Here is a 19,595-nt window from a genome sequence, read left to right as displayed (position 1 = left end):
TGCCGTGCGTGCCATAGTTACAGCAGTCACTCTCCTTGTAGGATTGTCGGCTCCGCCCATTCTCTTTGATAAGACAACTAAACTGCTTTCTCAGTCTGGGTTTTTTTCAAGTAGGTGTTATTGATTTTATTGAGTATTTTGACTGTTGTTCTCTTCCAGGCACTGAGCTGTCCACTGCTCCCAGTGACTTGAAGCTACTGTCTCAAGATAGTGGGTTTACCCTCTCTAGCTCTCTTGAATGGTCCTTGTTCAGGCCAAATGGACAGTGTGCAGATGAGGTATAAATAATTATTGCTGAAGCCTACTAGCTAGCTAGGTAGCCTATCATTTTTATTTTTTGCTAGCAAACCAGTTATGGCAAACAAACCGATTATTTTTATCTTCCAAATGCAGGCTGATGTCCTCAATGTCAGGAGTGTTTTTGCTGTTCCTTCCTATGAAGTAGTCGACTCATCTCTCGTTGAACGTGTCTCTGAGAGGACTGCGCAGCTCTCACCTGTGTACAACAACCTAAACCTACTGTCTCCAGACAAAGTATTCACCCTATCTTTGGAATGGTCCTTGTTCCAACCAAACAGCAGATGTTTTGTGGAAAATGTGAGCCTTAGTTTTCTCAAGCAATAAGTTTACCATTATAATTATTAACATTATTGTTTCATTACAGACTGATGAGCAGTTGATTGAAAGTGTCAGAGAATCTACTCACCTCTTCATCAACTCATTCCTTGATCTCAATGCAACCATCCTCCACCCTCTACCAATTGCTTCCCACTCTGTTACTGGGCCTTTTGTGATGACCACCCCCCTACCTCTACTACCTCAGCCCATCTGTTATGGATTTGAGCAAATTCTGGAAATGGAACCCGAATATCCCATTGAAATCGATGCAATCACCCTCCACTCTGTTACTAGGCCCTTTGTGATGACAACCCGTCTACCCCTACTACCTCAGCCCATCGATTATGGATTTAATCATACCACAGAAGTCAACTCTGGTTGCCTGGCCTACCTTAAGCAGCTCAAGCTGTACATCCGTGAACTGATACTCAACTCTCTCCCACTTTATTGGGCCAAATGGACAACACATAATGTGAGTCAAAATCAGTTGAATAAATATACAGTAGTTTACCGTACGTGTGTACTGTTCACAGCGACTCACTCTCGGGTTGATCTGTGTGAGTGTGATGTATGGGTCTCTACTCTGTCCCATTCTCCACTACCTCTGGACCCAAAACAACATCAACAAGAGACTGTCTGAGGATCTCAAGGTTGTATGTGGTACGTCAGCTAATCATCTCTTGAATACAGTAGATACATTTAGCCACTCTTTTTTGTAGGACTCAAACTGTCCGTGGACTTACAACTCTTTAAAATAACTATGGAAAGAAATGCACTGAATGGGACGAAAGCTGTGCAGCTTAAAGATCTGCTGGACTTGAAGACACAGTTGAGGCAATGTCAGCTGCAGGAGGTAGAGGCACAGGAGAGGCTGGTCTTGACCAAGGAGGAACTAAAAAAGGAAAAATGGGATGGAGGAAATTCCAGAAGACGAATCTACTCTGAACACGCAACGGTTTTGGCAGAAGTAAATAAAAAGCTAGAGAAGACCCAAAGAAGTCTGTCTTGGTTCCAAATACTCGAGTGTAAAGCACAAATGGAATTGAAATCACTACAGGAGAAACTGGATGAAGAGAGACAGCAACGAAACAACAAAGAAATGACGACTACAGAACTATTTATAGAACTCCAGCAAGATCTACAGAAGACTAAATATGCACTGAAAGGAAATCTTGAGGTTACTCAACAAAAACTGAGACTGGCTACTGACAAGGCAATTCAACTCAAGATAAGGTAAGCTTATATTCCGCTGTTATATTACATGGTTACAATTATGTCCTTATACTTTTGCACAGATTATCAGAGTCAGTGATGAATGATTCAGGCATGGATGCCAACGACAGTGGAATCTTTGAATCTCTATCAGCCAACAAGCTATAAGGAATTTCTGCATGACCGCAAGTGAATGGACTGAACTGATAGCTACTTTTCGATAACTTCATTGATTTTTGTGTGTGTAGTAATAATTATTATCGAAAGGCATGAAAAACAATGGCAAAAAATTATATGTATGTACGTACAAATTAAGGGGCAACCTAGCTACAACCAGAATACATGCACACAGCTGTAAGCACAATGCACTCCATTCACATAAATTACATGTATAAAAAGCAATTCTTATCGCCATGCTTCAGTCTATCAGTATAATCTCTAAGAGGTGGGTGCTACCATGTACACTTGTGCACCATGAGATTCAACTTCAGCCGAAAAGCTGTAGCAAAGAAAATTACAACAAATGCAAAATTAGTATTACTCCATACCTTGTGGTGAATGTGCCCAAGTCCTTGTGGGCCCACAGGTCTCTCATGGTAACAGATGTCCAGGACTTTCCCAGAAGATCAAACTTAAATGTGATGTCATGGGATTTCTCTCCCTAATTAAACAAACACGATATTATTAACACAGCCTTGCATACGTTATCTCTGACTAGTATTACTCACAGCATTGTAGAGAGCAACAGCATAACGGCCATCGTGGAGATGCTTGGCCCATATTTGACAGTATTTGGACCCCTCACTGCAGTCCCAGTTTCCAATCCTGTTACCGCCAGTTCCTGATAGTATTCGAGAACAAAAATAATGCACAAATGTAGTATCACTAGTATAATTATACTGTCTAAGAATTATAGGCTATATACGCATACCATTTTTTTTGTCCTGGTTAACATCAATAAGTTCTTTATTGAGTAGAGCCTAGGAAGAAGTATTTCAACGACAGAACAGACGATGTACAAAATAGTTATACCATCTTCATGATATCTGTCATGTTCCTGATATCCGTGGAAACCAAGAGAGATGATCCCATGATGCACCACATGATGAACTCTGTACGATATTCTGTATCAGTCATTCCAGGACAATGCTTCAGGGGGACGTTGTCTTCACAGCCCTGACCCCCAGTCATCAGGAAATCTGCGTCATTCCAACCCCCCGGATCTGAGTACAGCAACTATACATATAGAGACAAATACACACACTTTATGATAACAGCTTACTGCCGTATTTTCCTTTGTCTGCATTGATCTCAATAATCTGTGAGGTGGACTTCCAGTCGTCGTGGTGATCAGGCCCACTCCTCCAGGAATTGGCATACTGCGCCATCCACTCCCATGGATCTTCCACACCCCATTCGCAAGAGTTGAAGAAGATAGATTTTCCAGTTTCATTCAGGGCCTTCGACTAAAAGAAGAAAAAACATTTCGAATAATTATTTATATAGTGAGGTAAAATACTCACCATTTGCGCGTATTGGACCTTTGGATCAAGTTCAGTGCCATTGACTTTAGTGTTACACCAATCCATCTTAACGTCTATGTATGTAGTATCCAATATTATTATACATACAGTAATTTCCCTAGGCAGTTTTATACTCACATTCAACACCCCACTGTGCGTACGTCTTAGCGTCCTGCTCGTAGTATCCATAGCTACCGGGGATCTTGTGGTCTCTACCTCCCTGGCTGCATGTGTACACTCCTGCATCTGTGTACTGGAGGAGACAGTTGTAAATTTATCGTTAACTTAATTCGTACGTACCAGCCCAAACTTAAATCCTTTGCTGTTCACATACTGAATTACAGGCATCAGTCCACTGCAGTAAACATGCACACATGAAAACACGATAAAACAATGTCTTTCTTACTCTGGGAATCGATTTTTGTCAGGCACAATATTCCCGTTGGAGTCTCTGTGATCAGCCCAACAGTCTAGAGGGAGGGGGTCAGACAGTGGGAAACAGGAGAGAATAAAGCTCACCGTCCATGTTGATGTACTCATAACCAAATGCCTGCATGCCATTTGCCACCATGGCATCAGCGATGGACATGATTTCCTTACTGTCGCAGTAGTCACGTCCACATCTATATTTTGATAATGGAGTAGCTAGCTAACTAGCTGTAGTCTTTAGCTTACCTCCCCAGTGTACACCAGGTGTTCCAACCCATGGGAGGAGTGAGACCTGGGACATTGCATGCATAGATACCTTAGTTTTATATTATAGCTCAGTGTAGCATCTCACCTAGCCCTGCAAACAATACAACAAGTGAATGAGATCAAAGGGGGGTTGTAAACACGAAGGCAGCTAGATATAAATATCTTACCATTGTCCAGTCCTAGCCCCACAGCAACCAGAGAGAGTACAATAACGATCAGAGGAAAGCTTTGAGCCATTTCTTGCGCAGTGATGCACATTAACCGACCTTTGAAGGAAAGGGGGGTGGGGCTATTTGCTGCATAAACATAGATATGTTGCAGTCATAAACATAGATATGGTAAAGGTCGTGTATGTATTTTACAACGTATTGTATAATTTTTTATATACCTTAAAATTGTTTTGACGATCATTATCACAAACACATGGTAGTGAAAGACACTAGATCTTTGGAGCCAGAGCTGGAGCTGTAATGACTACAATAAAGAGCCAGAAGTACCATAACGCCATTGCTTACAACCCTGCAAGACATGGGCAGAGTAGACAGGTCAAACAAGCTGCATCAGTCAGCCTCGGAGGTCTGTGTGGAAGGTGCACGGAGAAAATAGCGTGGAGAAAAAAATATGACAAATACAAACCTTTAACTGTTCCAAAAAAATGGTAAGAATCATTCATATTGACTATCACGTTATATTATTTTGCAGTACTTTGTGTGAGCAAAAGACGGTGAAACAAGCGTATCATCAGCTTTGTCAGCCTTGTGCTGAAATGAAGGGTGTGTGTGCCAAGTGTGTCAAGAACACACACATTGTAGAAAGGTACTACATCTCTGCTACCGTTTATAGTTGTTTGTCAGTTAGTTTAGTATAATCATTATTTCTGTAATTTGCGCAGTTTTGCTCCAGACAAAAGCCAGGAGATAAGAGAAGAGTCTCAGTACAGAAGTGGACTAAGGACAATGAAAGAGAGAGAAAGAAGTGAGTCTACATGATCACTGTCTTAGATCTAACACACTTGTTGCAGGGACTCTCCTGAGAGAGCAAGCGAAAGGAACAGTCCCCTCTCCTAAGAAAACAGTTGTGGACCATTCATTAGACGACCAAGAAGACCAATAACATTTTTAACTGATAAATTATGTGTTTGTTTACTCATCATGTGCAATTATTTTCAGTAATTGGACTGTGATAATCTGTGTTATAATAATTGAGAGATTACCAAATCAATGCTTTCCATGACGTCACCACATATAATGGCTAAGGGATTTCCCCTTAAAGTTGAAGGCGTGACCGTCGGACAACAGTTACGCCCATCTACACGTGGAGTGAAAAGCTACAGAAAAAACCATACACTGAAAATGTAAGAAACCAATCGACTCTAGCCTACTTCACGTTTCTCTTTCTCTGCAGTTTATACTTTGTACTCAACATGAGGAACCTGGTTGGTACCAATCTCACCACTGTGCCCTCACAAGCCGGACAGCTCTCCGTCCTCCACCAGTTCTGTGTGGATGCCGACAAGCTGTGCGTGTGGCTGGCTGCAGACAATGAGCTCTGCTGTATAGAGGAAAATGGAAGGGTAGGTGTTCGGGGAATTACAGCCAGCGATTGAAAAATTTCCTGCACTCATCCTAAATAATAAATAATTATGGTAATTTAATAATAATAATACTCTCTCGATTTTAATAATACGATCATAAGAATGAGATTATTTTATTCTTTCAGTTTATGAACATGGCACCTCTCTCAAGTCACCTGACACCCGGGGACACAGTCATAGCAATGGAATTCGTGCCAGATCTTGAATCTGTATGTCTGGCACTGTCGAGTGGTGACATCCTTATGTATAACACGATGTCATGTGACCTGGAGTGTGTGGGCGGGGTGGATGCTGGTCTGGCCGGTATGAGCTGGAGCCCTGATCAAGACGTTGTCATTTTGGTTACAAAGGATGACAAATTAGTCCTCATGACGATGGATTTCGACTCAATTGTGGAAACCACTCTTCATCCTGAAGACTTCGGTGAATGTAAGTGACAAACTTAGTCTTCTTACGTATGTATCAAGCACAGACATAAAAGGTGACCCAAACACAATACTATAATTTATATAAAATAATAGTTAAATAATGCCTTCAGTAGCTAAAATTAAATTTGGTGCTTAGCTGGACATCATATTGACTGTGTGTGCCTCTCTGCACCATTACCATAGTTTCCTGATTAGTGTGTATCCCTCTCCCTTGAAGCTCTGTACCATTACCATAGTTTCCTCTTTAGTGTGTATCCCTCTCCCCTGCAGCTCAGCCGGTGACAGTCGGGTGGGGGAAGAAGGAGACACAGTTCCATGGCTCTCAGGGGAAGCCAAAACCTCAGGCAGCTCAAAAACCGGTCAGTAATAATATATATATCTCAGAATTTGTTAGTGTTAATAAGCCCCAAAGTCTTCATAGCATGTGTTTGGACCTGTGTTAGCAGGCCACCCTCTATAATACAGCCAGGTTAATAAGCCCCAAAGTCTTCATAGCATGTGTTTGGATCTGTGTTAGCAGGCCACCCTCTATAATACAGCCAGGTTAATGGGTCCAAAAGTCTTCATAGCATGTGTTTGGACCTGTGTTAGCAGGCCACCCTCTATAATACAGCCAGGTTAATAGGCCCTAAAGTCTTCATAGCATGTGTTTGGACCTGTGTTAGCAGGCCACCCTCTATAATACAGCCAGGTTAATAAGCCCCAAAGTCTTCATAGCATGTGTTTGGATCTGTGTTAGCAGGCCACCCTCTATAATACAGCCAGGTTAATGGGTCCAAAAGTCTTCATAGCATGTGTTTGGACCTGTGTTAGCAGGCCACCCTCTATAATACAGCCAGGTTAATAGGCCCTAAAGTCTTCATAGCATGTGTTTGGACCTGTGTTAGCAGTAAAGTCTCCATAGCATGTGTTTGGACCTGTGTTAGCAGGCCAGGCCACCCTCTATAATACAGCCAGGTTAATAGGCCCTAAAGTCTTCATAGCATGTGTTTGGACCTGTGTTAGCAGGCCACCCTCTATAATACAGCCAGGTTAATAGGCCCTAAAGTCTTCATAGCATGTGTTTGGACCTGTGTTAGCAGGCCACCCTCTATAATACAGCCAGGTTAATAGGCCCTAAAGTCTCCATAGCAAGTGTTTGGACCTGTGTTAGCAGGCCACCCTCTATAATACAGCCAGGTTAATGGCCCCAAAGTCTTCATAGCATGTGTTTGGACCTGTGTTAGCAGGCCACCCTCTATAATACAGCCAGGTTAATAGGCCCTAAAGTCTCCATAGCATGTGTTTGGACCTGTGTTAGCAGGCCACCCTCTATAATACATGCACAGCCACTGTTGTCTACCCAAGGGCCACCACCAAGTAATTAGTATTACTTCACCCTGAAGTAATTTTACAGCCATAACTATGTTTTGTTGTCACTCTAGAATCCTCCCACTGTAGGAAGTGGCTCCTGCCCTGAGCTGGGACGATGGGAGAACAAGAGTTAGTTGGCGTGGTGATGGAGAGTATTTTGTGGTGAGCTGTATCGATTCGGCCAGCGGAGCACGGAGGATTCGTGTCTATAACAGAATGTGTGTGCTGCAAGCCACCAGTGACAACTGTAACGGCCTGGGGCAATGTCTACATTGGAGGTACAACAAGTGTACCATATAATACAGCCTGCACTCTTTATGCAAAACTGAGTATTTTTGTTCAAGCTTGTTCAATAATTATTAGTGTGATTCTGATCTCCCCTCAGGCCCAGTGGTAATCTGATAGCATCGTCTCAAATGAAGCCTCATCGACAAGACATCGTGTTCTTTGAGCGCAACGGCCTTCAGCATGGGGAATTCCCCCTACAGGAAGGGGCGTGGCTTGTACAGGAGGTGTGCTGGAACAATGACTCAAGTGTGCTGGCAGTGTTACTGAAAAATGGAGACAGTGATCAACAAGCAACTCACACTACCAAAGGTAAAAATTATTCATTTGAAAGAAAATTATTATTTTATTTTATTTGTTTGTGTGTGCAGTTCAGTTGTGGACGGTGGGTAATTATCATTGGTATCTGAAGCAAGAGATCAGGGTCAAAAGGTCAAAGAAAACCACACCCACAGGCGATCTGGTTGGCATTGTGTGGGATCCAATTAAGCCACTGAGACTTCACATGCTCACTACAGGTATATGCGGAAAATGTGAGAGTGCTTATAATACAGATTTTCTATAGATGGAGACTACTGGTGCTATAACTGGCGTTGGTGCGTGGACACAAGCCACACCCACTCCCCTCAAAACTCCGCCCCTGTCGCCGTTATCGACGGAGCCTGTATTCTCCTCACCTCGTTCCGTTTCAGTGTGATACCACCTCCTATGGCTTCACACAAAATCTCCATGACGACACCTGTGACGTCCGTCTCATTTGCCCCATCCCCTATGAGCAACAATTTCCTCGCTCTACTGGCAGATGGTTCTGTAGCTGTGTTTGGCTGTGACGAGAAAGCAGCTGTTTCAAAGGACACACTTGGTTTTCGGCAGTTAAATGAGTGTCCGAAACTTGTTGGTATGGCTACGGTGGATGTGGAGTGTGTGAGATGTGTGGCTTGGTGGAAGCCAGACAAGCTATTGGCCGTTGGCAGGAAAGAAGGACAAGAAGTTATTGTGGAATGTAACCTCTCATTGGGGTCAGAGGTCAACATCAGTGTCAAGTGAGTGATGAATATTCGTCAGTCTGCTAAGTTCCTTTGAGCCCTATAAAAAATTCAATATTATTATCTTGAGCCAAATTACCAAATCCTTTGCAATGTAACTATTGCGTTATGTATAATGATTTTAGGGTTGTCTTTGGCTATTGTACTTAACAGACATAGACTAAAATATAAAAATGTCACCCCAATACAGCTATAGAGTGCCCTCCCCCTCCCCTGTATTCTCACTCTGTGTCAACCCTAACACCGGCTCAGCCATTGCACAGCTGGCAGACGGTAAGGGATTGCTATGGATACGATCAGATGGGTCCTCCCTCAATTTGGAGCCTGCTTCAAGAGTGCTTCCTGACGGCCAGACTTGCGAACAAATTGCACTGGCTGTGTTTAACGGCGAGGTACGCACTGTATAACTAGAAAATTTGGTGGGTGTCTTAATTTTGGCGATTTGGCGGATTTAAATTAAAGTTTTTCGGTGGACACAACGTCATTGTAGCAGTAGCCACGCCTGAGACGCCAAGTCAGTTCAAATGGCTCATCTGCCAAATTTTCCAGTTATATGTCTATTATAATTTTGATAAGAGGCTATTTTTTGAAACTTACCATAGGAACGTGTAGTTGGTCTGAACGAGTTCTCGGGTGCTCTGTATGTGGGCGGAGCAAAAGTGACCTCTGGATGCACGTCGTTTGCCCTCCACAACGAGTTTCTGTTGCTAACGACCACTGCACATGTACTCAGATTTATCAGTTTGACCTCTGAGCCCCAAGGTACATGTAACTGTTTACAATAGTTTGTGTATTAATTGCCTCTAACCACTATTGAAAACTGTGTGCTATTAACATAATATAAACAGTACGTGTTTTGGCCTTGCTTCAACTGAATATCTAACTCTCTCATTGGCAACCATAATTATTTCACTCTTTTGCAGTGATAACAAAGGCAATTATTCATCGTGTCACTTTCTTCCTTTCCAGCTCTCCCTGACATTTCTCAGTCGTCCCTGCAAGATAAGTCAGTGCGATCTTTAGAGAGAGGCTCAAAGCTCGTGTGTGTGGTACCGTACGACAGCAGGGTGGTGTTGCAGATGCCTCGAGGCAATCTGGAGACCATCTACCCTCGGGCGTTGGTACTGTCCAGTGTGCGTAGAGCTCTGGATCGTATCGACTACAAGAGTGCTTTTATTGCCATGAGAAAACATCGAATCAACCTCAACCTACTCCATGATCACAACCCTCAGGTAATTTATGTAAATTTATGGCTGTTTGAAGAGTTATATTCAGTTGCTGCTTACGTGTGCGTAGCTAGTTTTCAGGGGTTAAATTCACAGATTGTCAGAGGTACTTGTACAACCCTTTTCGCAAAAAGCAGAAATGCTACATGCATTCTCAAGTGTGTAGACTACTGTACAGAGCCTATGGTGGTCCCACTGTGTACACTGTAGCTAGTGGTTGATGGTTGACTTGTGTTTTCTCTAATAAGATTTGCATTTCAAGTGAGGTGAAAAGGGTTTTAAATGTGTTGTTGTACATACACTTGTAGGTGTTCATGAAGCGTGTGGGTGACTTTGTAGAGCAGCTGGAGAGAGTGAACTTCATCAATCTGTTCCTAACTGAGCTCAAGTGAGTAGCTAGCTATTAGCAAGTATTTTAATAATACATACGTGCAGGTCTTGCCTACATGTATCTTGTTTTCTAAAAATGTACTGCTTTGTATGTCTACTTGTATCCATTATTGTACATGAACTTGTTACAGTACCAGGTCTTAATTAATGAGCTGTTTTAAGTTTTCTTACTGTCCATAACTTGAGTTAGAAACGTCCGTTGTCAAAACTAAAATATGTTTTAAGTAGCTGTTTGGTAGTGCTACAATATGGTGTGTTTAAATCAGCGATTGCTTTCTGGTTCAAATTGTCCATTTAAAAAAAAAACATGGGCTATTAGTGGGTGTTTTTTCTAAAATGAGCCTGTTTTCGTAGCTAACTTTGAGAGGCCATAACTTGAGTAAGGAACGTCCGATATCAAAACTAAAAGGTGCATTTAGTAGCTGTTTGGTAGTGCTACAATATAGTGTGCTTAAATCAGCAATTACTTGCCCATTTTCTAAAAAAGCACGGGCTTTTTAATTCCAGAGAAGAGGATGTAACTACAACAATGTACCTGAGACTAGCAGAGACGTATTGTGAGGGTGGTGGAGTTAGTGACTCTCGTGAGGGTGGTGGAGTTAGTGACTCGTGTGAGGGTGGTGGGAGGAACAAAGTAGACAGTGTGTGTGCAGCTGTGAGGGGTGCTCTTGTTTCCAAGGGAACAAACAAATACCTCCTTTCCATCATCACAACACATGTACGAGAGACCACACCCAACTTGGAGGCTGTGTTGGCCATTCTAAAGAACTTGAAAGGTATAGCAGTGAGCACTGAATTTTATTATTATTATTATTAGTTCACTGCAGCTGTATAGAAGTAGCCATGATTTCCGTTAATAACCATTCAATTTCTGGACTGTTAAACTAAACTGTTGGACTAAGTTATAATACACTGTAGTGCTGTAGCAGGTTTTTTAGTGGTTCTGTTTCCCTCTCCACTTGCAGCTCACACTGACAGGAGCTTGGCTGACGAGGCTGTCAAGTACGCCCTTCTCTTAGTGGACGTGAATGAGCTGTACAACATTGCCCTGGGCATGTATGACTTTGCCCTTGTGCTTCTGGTGGCGGAGAAGTCGCAAAAGGATCCGAAAGAGTATCTGCCGTTTTTGAATGAGCTTCGAAAGTTGCCCGTCGACTACCAGCGCTATAAAATTGATGTTTACTTACAGAGATATGGCAGAGCGCTGGAACATATTTGTAAATGTGGTACGTTCTTTTGTGGGATTTCTAGAATACCCGTATAGCGAGTAAATTTAGCGAACGAGGCAATTGAACTATTATTGGTAATTCTTAATATGAGGATCATGCTGCATGGCATTATGACGTATGTTATTATTATTTTGTTCCACAGGTAGTGACAAGTTCTCAGAATGTCTTGCGCTAATTAGAACTCGTTCTCTCTACTCTCAAGCTCTCGCTATCTACAGTGATATCACCTCAAGCGAATACAAGGTCAGAGTAGTCCGACAAAAAGCGTAACTTCATGTACTGTGTATATAGTGCTAGAAGAAAATTAATCTTAGAGAGTTACAACAATGTCTTTTACACAGTTTGGTGATACTATATTAAGTATTGTACATGTACTCTCCTTGTTATGGTCCAGGCATTGCATTAGGAGGTTGGGAAGGCCATCCATTGGTTGAGGTCCACTGTTGGAAGGTTGTGATCCAGGCATTGCATTATCTGTATAGATAGATAATTATGATGACTGTCTCACTCTATTTCTATAATAGGAGATTGCTGCAAGTTACGGTGTTCACTTACGAAGCAATGGAAAGCATCGAGAAGCTGGACTCAGTGCGTGAGGTTTACAGAGTTAGTATACCATCTTTCCTTTGGTAATAATAGTGATCTTGTAAGAACTTAGAGCATTCGTGTATTTTAAACTGTTGATACCTACCCAGTGGCAATTCCCTATAGTTGGTAGTTGGTACTCACTTCACCTATTTATTTATTTTTTACTGACAGTGTTTGCCCAGTGTGGGGATTGTGAAGAAGCTCTCAAGTCGTTTGAGAAGTCTGGTGACTGGAGACAGGTGTTCCCACTCTCAGCACAGCTGCAGTACTCTCAACCAGACACAGCTGCACTAGCAAGAAGAATCGCAAGTACATATGCTACATCATAAATGCATATTATTTATTGTATTATTTTGTGGCTTGCGTTATACATGTACATGTACGTACTGACGCAGTGTTAACAATAATAATTATTTTCCCATGTTTTTTAACACCGTTGTGTTTTTAGACCATCTGAAGTCGGTCAAAAGGCACACTGAAGCTGCTCAAGTGCTACTGGACTATGCAAGGGACGTAGTAGAGGGTGTGGTCACCCTGCTGGAGGGCAGCTGCTGGGAGGAAGCATTGCGACTGGCCCACCTACACTGCCAATCCAATCTGGTCGAGAGCCATATCCGGCCGAGTGTTATGGAGGCTGCATCTTCACAGCTGGCTTTGTTTGAGACCATGGAGACCACGTTTGTCCGACACACCTCACGGCTTGAGGTGGTGAGGAGATTGAAGAGGGAGAAAGAGCAAGCTATACTTGGTGTGAGACTTGGCTTTATTGGGTACCTTAATTTGACTATCCCTACCCCTGTTTGGCAATTGCAAAATATTAACTTCAATATATAGCTTGAGAAGGCCTATCACCTGCTAAGGCTTAATTTACCATTACCATTTTGTGAAAACATTTATTAACCGGTTATAACATTTTGTAGTGTACATGTACATGTACTGGTTAGTCATATTTTTTGTGTCTCAGAATTCTATTAATGCCTAGATTCACCATTATTATAGTGTGCATTATTACCCCACGTACAGAGGGTACGTATGTGGCTGACGAGAGAGATGTTGATCTTTTCTCCGACACGAGCAGTGTGACTGGTCGATCATCTGTGAGCTCCCTCCCCTCCAGTGTCCTCTCCAAAGCCTCAGGGTAAGTGCAGCTAGTGTACACACATGCATGCTTTTGCCACCGTATAGCGGGTATATTTTGAGGGTATAAACTTTCGCGGAAAGACCGTTAGAAAGGTTTTCCTGCATGCGATAATAAGTTCGTGGGTAGAAATATTGCGAAAACCACGAACATTTATACCCTCGAAATATACCTGCTATACGGTATCTAATGTTGATCAAGAGCCCAAAAAATTATTTAACATATAACACCAGTCTATTTATTTAACTGACCATTTCGCTATAGGAGGTCCTCAAAGAATCGTCGCAAGGCTGAACGAAAGAAGCACAGTCTTAGAGAAGGAAGTACTCACGAGGATGTGGCTCTGATGGAAGCTCTCGCCGAGATTGTCGGTACGGTTGACCGACTACAAGACAGCGTTTCTAGTCTACTGAGCATGCTCGTACTGTTTGGCTTGATGGATACGGGGAGAGCGTTGCAGACGGTGTTTGAACGATTATTGGGTGTGGTCAAGATGAGAGTGAAAGAGGTGTGGTCACCTGCTGTGAAGTTGGAGAGCAAGGAAAACACAACACAGGTACCGTATCCACCATGCTATACTCTGTTACTCGACTCTGTCTTTTTTAGTTTTTTTTAGTTTCAAGTCTAACAGAAAGTAGCTTTAATTATAATGGAGCTAATAATTATTAATCTGAGACCTGAACACTTAAACTAATTATTACCGTGTATATTAATTTGTTGAAGCAGAGAGTTCTTGTTTTGTATAAACCATTTGTCTTGTTTTGTGTGTACTAGGGTGTGATTGGACCTGCTGCAACAGTGAACAGTATAGTAGCTGCAATGCAATCTTCATCTAAAGAGGACAATTCTTCCATTGGTGAGTGTTCTTTTTTGTATGCTTAAATTCCCCGGTTTATTGCCCCCCCCCTCCAATCCTGCAGGTGTGTCATCATCGCCTCAACTGAGAAACAATGTGAACTGGAAACTTGATGTATTTACTTAGCCAATTATTGTGAACTGTTTATTACATAAATCATGTTGCTTCTCCATAAGTTAAATTGTTGTGAGCTCTTGCCCTGGAGCAGCCAGTTGGCATATATATAGGTGCCAATTTCCCTAGGGCAGAAGACAGGGCCTGCAGGGAGACTTGCTTTGCGGTTATGCCTCGAGGCATATAAACAATATTTCTGAGCATGCGCGAAACCACATGGTCAAAAAGCATAAAAGATGGCACACAGGGTGTGTGTAGTTTGTAGAGAGCTATGGCAACAAGGATGCGTGCAGGCTGGTAGAGGGTCCTCCCCAAGATGCCCAGTGCTCAGAAGTGAGTGTGGCCTTGCCTTGTATGTCTGTACTCTAGAAAATAGAGCCTGTGGAGGAGGGAAATAACTGCTCTCCTATTGTAGAATTCAGTGGAGGAGTGGGCAGAGGTCAGGAGGTGTGCAGCAGCGATGAGACCATTCGTAACGTTGGTATAATGGCGCACATTGATGCTGGGAAAACTACCACCACTGAGCGAATGCTTTACTACGCTGGCTTCATCAGGAGGATGGGTGGTGAGTGGGGGGGACGGGACGGGAAATTATTAATCGATTAATATATATTTTTTCATCATGCATTCAGATGTGGATGATGGTAACACTGTGATGGACTTCATGAAGCAGGAGAGAGAGAGAGGGATAACGATAAACTCGGCAGCTATATCCTTTAATTGGAGCAGTCACCGAATCAACCTCATAGACACTCCAGGTATTATTAATGATCGACCTACTGTTATTGGTACCCTACTATGTATTTATAAATATCCTACTCGGCTATTGATTGATGATCTTTTATACTGGTGCCATACTGTTCTGATACTCTTCTGTATGTTTTGTAAAAAAGGAAAATAATCAAAGTCAACATTTTTTTTTATTGACCATCCTCCTACCCACACATACATACAGGACACGTTGACTTTACCTTCGAGGTTGAGCGGTCACTACGAGTGTTGGACGGTGCAGTGGCCATTCTGGATGGCTCTGCCGGAGTGGAGGCCCAAACTATCACCGTTTGGAGACAGGCCAATCGTCATGGCATCCCAAGAATTGCGTTTATCAACAAAATGGACAAACCAAATGCAAAGTAAGCTAAAAATAGCGTGGACAATCTTTTTTGTCAAGCTATAGCCATATAGTGCAAAGTTTGTGTCTATAGCCTTGTTGACTGTGTGAGATCAATAGAGGACAAGTTGGATACCACACCGCTGATTACACAACTGCCTCTGGGTGCTGCTAAGGATTTCACTGGGGTTATCGATCTCGTTACCATGGAACTCCTGGTATGGGGAAAAGGGGGAGACGGATCACGTTTCACTCGATTACCGCTGATACCAAAAGACAATGAAAATAGAACTGGAGATTTTACCAAACTCAGTAGATTATCGGAGCTGGTTAAAGACACTCCCCTGAATGAACGAGGGATGGAGGAAGCTTTGGAGGCTCGGAACAACCTTGCTGAACAGGTAGTACCCTTTGCTAAATAAAATGAGGTGTCTCAAGGACGGCAATCTGCGTATATGTATGTGCTCATAATGTGTTGTTAGATTTTTTGTAGCACTGTGACCAACTGATTTTGTCATATATCTGTTTCTGACAGGTGATCACTCTTGACAATGAGCTCATGGAGATGCTTGCGAGAGATTCATTGGAGCCCCTTACTATCAGTGACCTCCATCTCCGCGGTGGTATCAGGCGATTGACCCGGGGGCAGTTGGTCACGCCCATCCTGTGTGGGAGCTCTCTGCGGAACATTGGAGTCCAGCCGCTCATGGACGCTATAGTGGAGTACCTACCCAGTCCCCTGGAGAGAGGAGTTACTGTGTGAGAATCTAGTATGAACTATGAACTATGAACTATGAACTTACCATCCGATTCTCTCTTTAGTACAACTGTACTTATATAATGTAGTTACATAGCAGGCTTGAATTTCTTTCGAGTTTTCCAAGAAGCTTCAAATGTTTAGAATAGCTCTAGTTTCACGTCCTCTTTAATAATTATAAAGTCTACGTACATTAGGTTGACTGTGTTTTTTGTATTATGCCTCCCCTTTCTTTCTCTAGGCCTGAATCTCTGAAGGATTTGTATGCGTATGCGTTCAAAGTGAGCTACGACAGGAGGCGTGGTCACATGGTGTACCTGCGTATCTACTCGGGGGAACTGAAACCACAGAACACAGTTCATAACATCACCAGAAAAGTGGAGTGAGTAACAAAATATCAGTTTCCATAGTAACGTTATGTGCTCACATCTGTTCCATGGAATTGTGTAAGTGCGCATGTTTCATTTATTCCATACCCTTCTCTTCAGCGAGAGAATAACTCGAGTATTGCTTATGATGGCGGACGAGCAAAAAGAAATGCAATCCATGGCTAAAGGAAACATTGCCGTAGCTGTCGGAATGAAAAATGTAGGTACAACAAGTGCAATTTCTTCCACTGTCATTTATTTGCCCTCCCCCCCCCAAACACACACATACTGCAGACGTATACAGGTGACACCATAGTCCTGTCCTCTACAGCTGCTGCCTCGGCCAGTGCAGACAGCACCTCTCTGAGTTTAGAAGTGCTGGACTTACCTCCTCCTGTCTTCTTCTGTAGTGTGGAACCGTCCTCTGCAGCCTACCAGAAAGGTCCATACTTGAGTATTTGTTATACAATAAGCAATTGCATTTTAGCTTTTATAATAATTATCCAATTAAGCACCTTTGCTTTGCAATTGGACTTTAATATTACTTTATGTACTTGTACTACTTGTTAGAATTTCGTGAGTTAGTGGATACTTAATTATACATGACAATGTATTATTTGCAGATCTTGACCACGCCCTTTCCTGCCTTACCCGAGAAGATCCGAGTCTCAGAGTGACTGTGAACGAGGACACGGCCCAAACAGTCCTCTCTGGAATGGGGGAGCTACATTTAGAGATAGTCCACGATCGGCTGGTGAGGGATTATGGAATAGAGTGCTCCCTCGGTAAACTGCAGGTGGCGTATAGAGAAGCTCCGACAGTGTCCATCACTAAAGAAGGTTAGGATTAGGAAAACTGTTACCAGATTGTGTTTTGTGGGGTATTCTTATGGTAAATATCCTCCCTGTATTCAAAGCGTAAGGTTTTAAAGCTAAATACTTGCCTGTCGTATGATAAATGTATGAGAATTATTGTCGACTTTTTCTTGCGGCTGGAACTAACAGCTAGGTTAAAGGTGTCCAATTTCGATGTGTTTGTACCTGTGAAGCAAGCCCTGTAACTAATTTCCATATTTAGTTACAAAGGAGCAAACCCTGGGCGGAAAGAAGCACACTGTTACGTGTACATTAACTGTGGAGCCGGACACTGGAGGTAACCATGGAGACAAGCCACTCGTCCAACTCAAAACTGGGAGGAGTACGATTGGATTGGGGCACAGCAAAGCAGAGATACTGGAGGCTGTGGTAGCAGGTGTGGACAGTGCTTGCTTGCAAGGTCAGTAAACTACCATTATAGGAATTAAGTCCTTTTCAAAGTTCCAGTATACTATATTGATGGTTGCCATTATTTATTTTTTTCAACTTCATTATTTTCAACTTTTGTGATGTACAAGAATTGCAGATCCCATAATCACTTCCAGTGTCTTGCAGGTCCCCTGCTGGCATTCCCGGTACAGAATGTGGGTGTGTCCGTGACCTCCCTCTCCCTCGGCAGTGTTACGTCACTGACTGTCCTCTCGGCATGTATTGCAGAGGGTGTGGTCAAAGCGTTGAGAGAATCATGCTCACAGGTAACTAGTAGTGACAATCAATGTTCGATCATCATTAAATTTGTAACTTTATATTCAAGTGCATCGGTTGTATTTAGATGTTAGGACTCTGACAGTGACAGATACAGTAGCTGGTAATTTTCGTGGGGCCAAAACATTTTTGTGGTTGAAGCTCTGACCACGAACATTTTACCCACAAATGAAGCGACCTTGCCTACCTTACCTGCAGTGCAAGCAGCAACCACGAAAATATTATCCACAGACTGACTAAATATTGCTCAACCACGAATGTTTGCTCCCAGAAAATTACCCGCTATACGATATTCTAATCCGTCAATGTTCTACTCCGACACAGCTGCTTGAGCCGTGTACTGAGCTGGTTGTGAGTGTACCAGATGAGCAGTTAGGGCCAGTGCTCAGTGATCTAACATCTCAGCGACGAGCCCAAGTGAGGGAGGTGGCTGTTGCCAAGGATACCAGGGTCATACACGCATTGGTGCCCCTCGCTGCACTAATGGTGAGCTAGCTGGTAATTTTCGGGGGGGCAAAATATTCGTGGTCTGAGCTCCAACCACGAAAATCACGAATATTTTGTCCCTCAGAAATTATCATGTGTAAAATGTCTTGTACAGTTTCCATAGTGGTGTTACTTGTGTAGACTAGAAATATTAATTACGCAATAATTACGTGTACACTAAATCACTTCCTCCTCTAACATGCTAGAGTCTGCAGTGCACTCTCTTATCACTGTGAGCATGTACTTTTTCATACAGGGTTATTCCACTGCACTGCGATCGCTGACGAGTGGTACGGGCACCTTCTCAGCCACCTTTACCCATTATGAACCAGTTAGCAAAGAGCAGGAAAAAACTATTAGAGACACTTTTAGAGGTTATTCTTTTTAGGGAGCTTTTAATGTTTGTGCTGTGTAATCATGTGTTTACCTGTTCGTTGTATTAACAAATACCAAATTTCATACGGTAGTATAAATTCATTTGTATGATTCTTGTATGGCGAGAGGCATTATATAGCCATTAGCATGAAGTGTTGCAAAACATGTCTGCACAATGCGCAAGGTTTCGCTAAATACGCTTGCTTCTATATAGTTGTTCTGACGACCTTTCCCCTTATTTCAATTTCAACCTCAAGTTGAAGCTGCTAGGCTGAGTGTGATAGTAAGTACTGCTCACCCTCACAGGCAACTGATCCAGGTAGAAATACACCAGAGACGCGTAAAATTTGGTTGGCTTAAATATCTATACAGCTTAAATAATGATTGAGAACAAACTAATTTGTATATGCATGCAATCTTTTGAGAGAAGTAAATCATTGTCCATTGTAGTATCGTGTAGATTTGTTGTCATTTGACTTTTAGACATAAAGACTCATCATTGTAACAACACCAGAGTATTTATAAAACACCAAAACAGTTCCTAGAAGGTTCTAGATCTATCTAATAACAACTAGCATAGTACAAACAATCAGAACATTCTTACCTACTAAATATACATGAT

At 42.5% G+C, this 19,595-nt stretch overlaps 5 protein-coding genes across 6 annotated transcripts; 4 read left to right on the top strand and 1 right to left on the bottom strand.

Annotated features, from left to right (window-relative positions):
* The first annotated feature begins 102 nt into the window (after positions 1-102).
* LOC135338699 (uncharacterized) lies at positions 103-2,102 on the top strand. The gene is made up of 6 exons (XM_064534751.1): positions 103-278; positions 394-597; positions 665-1,090; positions 1,152-1,278; positions 1,338-1,851; positions 1,914-2,102. Exons 3-6 carry the CDS (start codon positions 794-796, stop codon positions 1,996-1,998), a joined length of 1,023 nt encoding a protein of 340 aa, XP_064390821.1. The 5' UTR covers positions 103-278; positions 394-597; positions 665-793; the 3' UTR covers positions 1,999-2,102.
* On the bottom strand, positions 2,064-4,337 carry LOC135338698 (uncharacterized). The gene is made up of 13 exons (XM_064534750.1): positions 4,217-4,337; positions 4,029-4,140; positions 3,873-3,976; positions 3,760-3,823; positions 3,654-3,708; positions 3,492-3,606; positions 3,354-3,427; positions 3,113-3,296; positions 2,863-3,053; positions 2,762-2,810; positions 2,559-2,671; positions 2,379-2,491; positions 2,064-2,329 (listed from the first exon to the last, which is right to left on the bottom strand). Exons 2-13 carry the CDS (start codon positions 4,058-4,060, stop codon positions 2,269-2,271), a joined length of 1,155 nt encoding a protein of 384 aa, XP_064390820.1. The 5' UTR covers positions 4,061-4,140; positions 4,217-4,337; the 3' UTR covers positions 2,064-2,268.
* A 112-nt stretch (positions 4,338-4,449) lies between these two features.
* On the top strand, positions 4,450-5,254 carry LOC135338700 (uncharacterized protein C9orf85 homolog). The gene is made up of 4 exons (XM_064534752.1): positions 4,450-4,707; positions 4,752-4,865; positions 4,942-5,024; positions 5,071-5,254. Exons 1-4 carry the CDS (start codon positions 4,520-4,522, stop codon positions 5,160-5,162), a joined length of 477 nt encoding a protein of 158 aa, XP_064390822.1. The 5' UTR covers positions 4,450-4,519; the 3' UTR covers positions 5,163-5,254.
* A 101-nt stretch (positions 5,255-5,355) lies between these two features.
* LOC135338695 (putative elongator complex protein 1) lies at positions 5,356-14,363 on the top strand. The gene is made up of 22 exons (XM_064534745.1): positions 5,356-5,403; positions 5,454-5,622; positions 5,769-6,072; positions 6,342-6,430; positions 7,512-7,702; positions 7,810-8,021; positions 8,081-8,227; positions 8,275-8,752; positions 8,946-9,147; positions 9,358-9,517; positions 9,725-9,987; positions 10,290-10,369; positions 10,879-11,147; positions 11,337-11,597; positions 11,743-11,843; positions 12,125-12,188; positions 12,360-12,497; positions 12,637-12,936; positions 13,212-13,326; positions 13,591-13,882; positions 14,101-14,182; positions 14,247-14,363. Exons 2-22 carry the CDS (start codon positions 5,473-5,475, stop codon positions 14,306-14,308), a joined length of 3,960 nt encoding a protein of 1,319 aa, XP_064390815.1. The 5' UTR covers positions 5,356-5,403; positions 5,454-5,472; the 3' UTR covers positions 14,309-14,363.
* Positions 14,364-14,502: 139 nt separating this feature from the next.
* On the top strand, positions 14,503-19,075 carry LOC135338696 (ribosome-releasing factor 2, mitochondrial-like). 2 transcript variants are annotated; one of them, XM_064534746.1, is made up of 14 exons: positions 14,503-14,629; positions 14,712-14,861; positions 14,929-15,054; positions 15,252-15,429; positions 15,502-15,808; positions 15,943-16,166; positions 16,406-16,546; positions 16,653-16,752; positions 16,827-16,974; positions 17,156-17,371; positions 17,610-17,807; positions 17,963-18,102; positions 18,437-18,598; positions 18,855-19,075. In XM_064534746.1, the coding sequence occupies exons 1-14, from the start codon at positions 14,533-14,535 to the stop codon at positions 18,984-18,986; spliced, it is 2,319 nt and encodes a 772-aa protein (XP_064390816.1). In that variant the 5' UTR covers positions 14,503-14,532; the 3' UTR covers positions 18,987-19,075. The 2 variants fall into 2 exon arrangements, with proteins under 2 accessions (XP_064390816.1, XP_064390817.1); XM_064534747.1 differs by lacking the exons at positions 14,503-14,629; positions 14,712-14,861 and having other exon boundaries at positions 15,489-15,808.
* Positions 19,076-19,595: the final 520 nt, after the last annotated feature.

The sequence above is a fragment of the Halichondria panicea genome, chromosome 7 (genome assembly GCF_963675165.1).
Source record: "Halichondria panicea chromosome 7, odHalPani1.1, whole genome shotgun sequence".
Lineage (NCBI taxonomy): Eukaryota > Metazoa > Porifera > Demospongiae > Suberitida > Halichondriidae > Halichondria > Halichondria panicea.
This window is presented reverse-complemented; position numbering and strand designations above follow the sequence as displayed.